This window comes from Trachurus japonicus, unplaced genomic scaffold, assembly GCF_045865225.1.
Source record: "Trachurus japonicus isolate A0001 unplaced genomic scaffold, Traja_1.0 AP030989.1".
NCBI classification, from domain to species: Eukaryota; Metazoa; Chordata; class Actinopteri; order Carangiformes; family Carangidae; genus Trachurus; species Trachurus japonicus.
The window spans coordinates 4,884-12,815 of NW_028221122.1; the positions used below are offsets into that span (position 1 = coordinate 4,884).

At 40.8% G+C, this 7,932-nt stretch overlaps 1 protein-coding gene across 1 annotated transcript; it reads right to left on the reverse strand.

The window, feature by feature from the left end:
• Window positions 1-813: 813 nt before the first annotated feature.
• LOC146959866 (GRAM domain-containing protein 2B-like) lies at window positions 814-7,411 on the reverse strand (the record flags this gene model as incomplete). Its single annotated transcript, XM_085772829.1, has 7 exons — window positions 814-1,360; window positions 4,256-4,340; window positions 4,458-4,562; window positions 4,683-4,761; window positions 5,696-5,812; window positions 7,082-7,193; window positions 7,331-7,411. Coding segments are annotated over 7 exons (618 nt in total), but the record flags the coding sequence as incomplete, so codon positions are not given.
• Window positions 7,412-7,932: the final 521 nt, after the last annotated feature.

Here is a 7,932-nt window from a genome sequence, read left to right on the forward strand (position 1 = left end):
CGTTACTAATGTTATTGTGTCTCGAGTGTTTCAGAGTCGGCCGGCTGTAAACCAGCTGACCCCGACTGACTTTTTTTTTTGCGGTCACATCAGCACGGCTGCATCTTCGGTCGCGGCTGCTGTGGCATTAGCCCATATTGCCCTATGGCCAGTCCGTCCCTGTCACTGGTTGTTTGTGTTGTCTGTCAAAACATGGATGAATGAAACCTATATCCACACATCTTGTAGCCTATTTCTATCGAGGGAAAGTTATTTCAGGATATCCTGTTTTATCGCCCAGCCCGAAAGTGACATAGGCTATTGCCCGTTCATTCATGAGAAATCATCCAGCTACACTCTCAGTCAAACAAGGTGGGGAATGAACACTACTGTACAGTAGTTGGCTCATTTTAAAAACACACCGGCAGCATCGCCCACTGAGTTAATTAACTGCTGTGTAGAAAACCACGCCGTGGTCCATAATCGCGGTGCAGATGGGTGTGTTTGGAGCTGACAAGAGGATCGATAAAAGAGAGTGAGACGTATAGCTGCCGTCGTTACATTTTTCTCATTGAAAAACTATACTGTATTATTATTATTATTATTATATTGCATTCCCCATTCGTGTTCACTGCTCCGTGCTGCTCTCTTATAGAGGCGATCTGCTGCTCACAGATGCCACCTGGCGGTTCTTTGGGCACATTGCAGCTTCTGGTGAAAACACAATTACTCCTCCACAAAAAATCCGCGTGAGCCTCCCGTGACTCACGCGTGAATCTCGCGTGAAACCGTCCAAATGAAACTAGTACCCACTGTACAATAAGACACAGATAAAACTGATCAGATTTTCTCTCATTTGTACGATTTTTTAACATCAATCAAACTTAAATGAAATTAAAAGATACAAACATCCAACATCCTGCTGAGTGACTAAGAAACATGACATAAATATCATTATTTGGCAATTTAACATTAAAACTGCACACATTGACCTTTTCTGAAATGTTTGGGAAACATTGACCTTTGGACCTTCACAGAAAATAAAAATCCCACCATCCTGAAATGTAAAATAAAAGCTCTCAGATAAATACGACACGCTTCACTAACACTAACACACTGCTTCTGTTTACCCTCCAGTTCTACGTCCTGTCTACAAAGAGCGATAAAACAGTCCTGAGTGGAAAAAAAAGGGGGTGAGAAGCTCTTATTGCACAATTTCAGTTAAAGTTCACGCCGGCTGCAGAAACCGATCAAACACAGCTGATCAAACATGATCGCTGCCGATCAACTACCATGAAATATTAAAGATGAAGCCTCAGTGCAGAGGGGGCCGACGCTTCCTTTAAGTCTCTTCAAGCAGCTTCCGGAGGTTTCTCTGAATCTAGGATGACAGAAAGGGACACACGTCTGAAAACATGAACATTAAAACCACATTTAACTTCTGTGGAGATGGTTGTTAACTTGTTTTTTTATCTTATAATGATTCCGATAATTTTCTCTGCAGAAATACTGTGTGAATACTTTTTAAATTTTAAGACAATACAGACACCAGATCCTGCTCTTTGTCTACTGTACCTCTTGGCTATAAACCAAAACACCACTGATCCAGCTTTTATTTTGAAATCAGACAGGAAGATCTAAACAGTAGAACATGTAATGTGAAAACATTATGATTAAAACCACATTTAACATCTGTGGAGAAAATTATTACTTTTTCAAACATCTACCGCTCTGGCATACTTTCACCTAGAGACTTCATTTAAACTTTAAAATGTAGACAAAGGTCCCGTCTATTGATGTGGTTTTCCCCATTTCGGTTTTGTAGTTTTTTATCAATCACTGTTAGATGACCATGATCATTTTTGGAGAAATTTTGAGATTTTAATGGGTGTGTATTGCACAGAATGTTCAGGGCTAGAGTGGGTGACATCATCAGCCAGAGTGGGAGAAGTTGCCTGAAATCGTCTGAAATCTTTCTCTTTCCACGCTGCTCCCAGTCACATATTTCACTCTACACACATGTTTTTTTTCCACAGTTGTAGACAAACTTGTCCTCTCTCTCACAATGTGCTCAAAAAAGCAGAGAGATATAGAATTTGAATTATGAGCCTTCGAGTGTGGCCAGATTCCTTCCTGCTGCCCCTTGACTCCAATACAAAATTTAGAGCTGATTTCCTGAGTGACTCTTTCTTTTAGTTCACAAAAGCTTTCAAAAATATTTACTCTAGAAACACCAAAGACATATCAACGTGTTCAGGAAGTCCTCTGGTTGCTCACGATACGCTTCTTATTCTGATAGGAGTTACCGTTTTGTTAGAATATGCCCAAATGTGAGACCAGCACTGAAGCAGAAAATCTTTTTCCCGCCTTTTTTGCCAGCTTCTGCCTGGGTGTCTGTCTAGCTATCGTTGTGGTAACCCCTTCAAGCTAACGGCGGTCACAAAGCTAACGGCAGTAGCTAAGCTAACGGCAGTAGCTAAGCTAACATCAGGACGTCAACTGTTAAAACCCTTCCGTTGTCGGACACGACATGAAACTACTCCAGTTAGTTCAATCATGTTGTAACTAAGATATGCTGGAAAAAATATTTTTTCATGGACCGTTTATTGAGTTACTGAGTTATTTAAGTTAAACAGGTAACGGTTAGCCCTGCCAATTTACGATAACCATGACTACTTACAAAAAACATGCACACTTGTTTGTCCAATCATTGGTTTTATAGACTTCACAAACATCAGATTAGTCTAAACGGTGATATAGTGACGTGAAAAATTAGATATATAAAGCAAAACTCTCGTCCGTCACTATTGTTCTCATGCTGGTTTTCTACCCGGAAGTATATGTAGGCTAAACAACAAGGCGATTTGTTCTATACATTTATGTATGACATTTCAGGTTTTTTTGTAAAAACTTTGTAACTTTGTTGTGTGTTATACAGTGTGTTATGCAAATATTGTTTTTTTATCATTATCAAAGCTGTTATTATGTTACACTAGAAAGTCCCACTGCTGCAGCAGGAAGCCTGGCTCCAAGGTAGGAAATGTTTCTAAATTTGACACCTAAACATGCCTCGTCATGGCACTACCTATCTATACTGTACTATACTGTACTGTATTGGTGTGTAGAGTATCTGACCTATAACAAAGTGAAACCTGGAACAGACCTGCTCCACCACCTCCAGGACAGTATAGATCTCATCTTATCCTATCTTATCTAACTTTCTCTGACTCCATAGTGTGAGTTTGGCTCAAACTTTTTCACTGTTGATGATCAGTTTGTTAGTCACCTCCTCCTGCATGAGGTCTTCTAGAGCAGTGGGTCTCAAAGTGAGGTCCAGGCACAGAGGGCTCCTAGACGTCCCCAGCAAAGAGATGAATCATTTATTTTCACTACAATTCATGTCATCCAATGTATGAGAGAATGTATGAATGAATAAAGTGTTCATGCATTAAAACATCTGTATCACTTTATCCCATTACTTGAAGTTGAAATGCACTGGGGTACGCCAAGGGGGCAGTTGTCGGTCTGAGAAGTGAAGCTCACTTCCGCATTCAAAAAACTGCAATCCCCTGGGCTGTCGCTGGGGGCTGGCTCCAGAAGGGAGCAACTCCAATTGAGCCCCATGTTAAAATAGCCGATTTTACAGCTTAAAAAAACATATTTACAGCCTGGTACATTTTATTTTTTTGGTCTCAACCGATAGTTTCTACCCCCGCACACACTCTGAGGGGGGTGAATTTTTTTAAAACTCTACCGTTTTACTGTTATTAGGTTTAAAGTTCTGGCCAATTAGGGCGCTGAACCGTTGAGTGACAGGTCCGGAGACCGCTGCTTCGAGGCCAGTGGGCGGGCTCTCGGCCGGCCAACGGCCGCACCGCTCCAAATATGGCAAGTAGAATCCAACATGGCGCGGTTCAAACCCCCGTAGTAGCGGCACAAAACAGACTCCCCCAAACCAATGGGTGACGTCACGGGTGCTACGTCCATTCTTTTTACAGCCTATGGGGTACGCCTATTGTTGTTTCTTGCTGCTGTATCTAACTGTCTGTGTCTATTCTGAGGCCCAAGTCAGATTTCCCTGTATGGAACAATAAAGTAAGTCCAAAAGCTGCTTATATCCTTCAGATGTGGGTTTCTGCTCTAATTTGTGTTTAAGGGTCAGAAATCAAATTGTCTTTGGATGTTGTGATCTCCTCCTATCACTCTGTTGTGACGTACAGGTAAACAGAAGATATAAAAGGTGTTTTATGAATCATATGAAATGTGCAAAACAAACCTTTTCTAGCTTGAACAGGTTGGTGGACAGTTCTCCGTAGATCTCTGCGTTCAGCTCGTCCTGAGATCTGCGGCTCACGGCGTTCCTGCAGACAAGACCGACACGGTACACTGTAACCAAATCATGTGTACAGTATGTGATGTTCACGGACCGCAGGAAAATGGAAAACAGCAGCGTGCAGGGTGCAGCTTCTGGCTCTTACTCGGTGCGAATGTGCTCCCCCACCGACACCAGGGAGTTCAGACGATGCTCCAGAGCCACGATCTTAAAGGCCATGTAGCAGGAGGACAGGACCAGGACGCCGACTCTGAGCAGACACACAAACACACACACACACACACACATTAACACACAGCAACAACAAATCACTGACACGCCCAGAAAATGGAAATCCACACTGATCTCAGGTTCTCAGGTTTCCACTCACAACACCAAGTAGATGAGGAGGACGGCGTGAAGAGACACCGAGTTGGAGGATTTGTCTCCACGGGACGGTTTGACCGAACCTGTAAACAAAGCAGAGACAGAAAGAGGAGTGTAAGACAAGACGAGACAAGACAAGAGTAAAGTAGATGAGACAAGACAAGACAAGACAAGACAAGACAGGATAAGAGCAGAGAAGATGAGATATGACAAGACAAGATGAGACATGATAAGACAAGATAATGAGACAATACAGGATAAGACAAAACCAGATAAGATCAGATGATGCAAGATAATATGAAACAAAACCAGATAAGGTGAAATAAAATGAGATGAGACAAGTTGAGACAAGACAGGATGAGAACAGATGATACAAGTTACTATGAGACAAGACCAGATAAGATATATAAGATACAACAAGATGAGATTAAATAAGATGAGACATAATCGGATAAGACAAGACGAGACACTAAGATCAGATGAAATACAACAAGATAAGATGTATAGATGTGAAATAAGACAAGATTAAAGTAGATGAGACAAGACAAGACAAGAGAGGATAAGAGCAGACAAGATGAGATATGACAAGACAAGATGAGACATGATAAGACAAGATAATGAGACAATACAGGATAAGATAAAACGAGATAAGATGAAATATTCAAGATAATATGAGACAAAACCAGATAAGATAAGATATATAAGATACAATAAGATGAGACAAGATGAGATACTAAGATCAGATGAAATACAATGAGATAAATGTGAAATAAGACAAGATGAGACAAGATAAAAGACTATAAGATAAGATATAAATAAGACATTTGTAATGTTGCAGTAGCAAAGCAGATATAAAATACTTAAAAAACTAAATGAATATACAACATATAAACAACAAAAATGGCAGCAGTGAATGGATGAGAAGTCCAGAATAAGAAGAGAAGAAACAAGTTGTTTCCTTTAAACCCAACAGGGTTCATTGTATTTATGTATTTAAGATGCGCTCAGCTCTGGTACCGTTGTTGAGGGCGGTTCTGTGTTTCTGGGCCGGACTCTGGAGGTGGATGTCAGCGTGGACCGACACCTCTCCGCCCTTCACGGCGCCCAGGAAGGTGTCAGGCAGGCCGGGGAAGTCTGCTCAGGTAAAACACACACACACACACACACACCTGTGAGTTAACAGAAAAGGATAGACAGTGTGCAGAGGAGGACGAGTTCTTCCTTTATTCAACAGTTGAGCTGCGTTTTCCTGACGACGTCTCAGATTTCACTCGGCTTCGTTCCACAGATCTGAAAACTAAACAGTGAGTGAGACACCGGACACCCGGAGTGAAGACAAAGTGTGAACAGCAGCAGCTTCACACAAGAGTTCAGGCGTTTTGGGCTCATTCTTAAATTTCACTCAAACTGTCACAACAGTTTCATGGTTCATTAAAAACTTCACTGTGTTTGTGAAAGGTCAGAAAACGACCAAAACATTTCAACTTTGTTTCAAAACTCAGTTTTTGTGTCAGTTTTTGTGACGTCAAAATAAAAAGTTACTTCCTCAAAATGTGAAGATGCTGTTTCACCATGATGATCGCAAATGAGTGTGACTGACACTTCATAACATTTTTGTAAAAATAAATAAAAAACTAAAGAAACATCCCATAAAAACAAAAAACAACTTGTGACAAAACAAAAACCTTTGTACCTTTTCACAGTCAGCTGCATAACACTGAATGACAACATGTACAGTTCATCTACTTATATCTCATCAATGTCATAGTTATTTATATGTCTGACAGTGGGTGGATCATTTTACAGGAAGATTACAAGCTGTAAAAAGTTGTCACTGATCCGTTTTATTCTCACTGCACTTTGTCTCTTTATTTATTGTTTTATTGTTTTGTTATTAATCTGCTGTTTTTTTAAAGGGATAGTTCCACATTTTGGAGCAGAGCCGCGAGCTGCTCAGAGCTATGCTACGGAGGCTCATGGGATTTCTTGGTTTCCCTCAACAAACTCATCAATTACACAATCCAACAACTCCAAAACGCTCTGGTGGACAAGTTGTGACCTGCACATTCACCACGCTATGAGATAATAACAGAACGTTACGAGATGAATGGCCAAAATGTTGAACTATCCCTTTAAGAATTAGAGACACAAACGGGTGATTTTTGAGCAGATTTGTAAAGAAATTATGACCTGTTGTGAACCACAAACTGATTTTTTAGAGATTTGAGCTTCATGTTCTTCTGGGCCAAAGTGAATGAGATAAAACTGCAACACGACAGAGGAATGAGGACGAAGGACAACACACACACACACACACACACACACACACACAGACACACACACACACACACAGACACACACACACACACACACACACACAAACACACACACACAGACACATACCGGTCAGTTTGTCGTAGTCTGGAGTTTGAGAGCCGGAGCTGCTGCTCTCCATCATCTCCTGACGCCGCTGCTGCACCACGCCGTCCAGGTCGGAGAAGTCTGCAGAGAAGTCCTGCACAATAACACACACACACACACACACACACAGACACACACACACACACACACACACAGAGGATCACATGACAGGAACTCAACTTGTTTCTATAAAGTGTTTCCAAAGTTCCCACAGCCTGAGGAGACACTGACCAGAGGCAGCGACGTGGGGCCGGCGACTCTGAAGCTGCTCTCACAGGAGGAGGTGACGGTGCTGCTGCAGGTTTTATCCACCTGCAACAACAACGTTTCACACACGAACATCAGGAAGAGACAGAAAATATCACTGGAGAGGCAGAAAAGCTTGATGACACAGGGTGACATTATGTGATATTAATGTGTTTATAGATGAGATATTTTGTCTTTAATGTCACAGAGACAGAAGGAGAGAGGACAAGATCTGAGAGGAGTTGAAACCTAATAATGTTAATAATAATAAACTTTATTTACATAGTGCCTTTCCTGACACTGTATTTGCACAGTAGATAAAAAACTATAAAGTCACAACGAGAGCAACAACAAATCCAAACAAATAGAAAAATTCTGTAACTTTTGATTTTTTAAAACAGTGAGGTTTTTAATAGAGATTTAAAATTGGTTAGTTAGCTATCTATATTATCAGTGGACTCATTATTTATTCATTAATATTCATTATTAGTAGTATTTCATATAATTAGTCAAAAATGACTAATAATATGATATTTGTTGCTTTGGATGGTGGTTCAGGCTATATTATAATATTATGTTCAATAAAC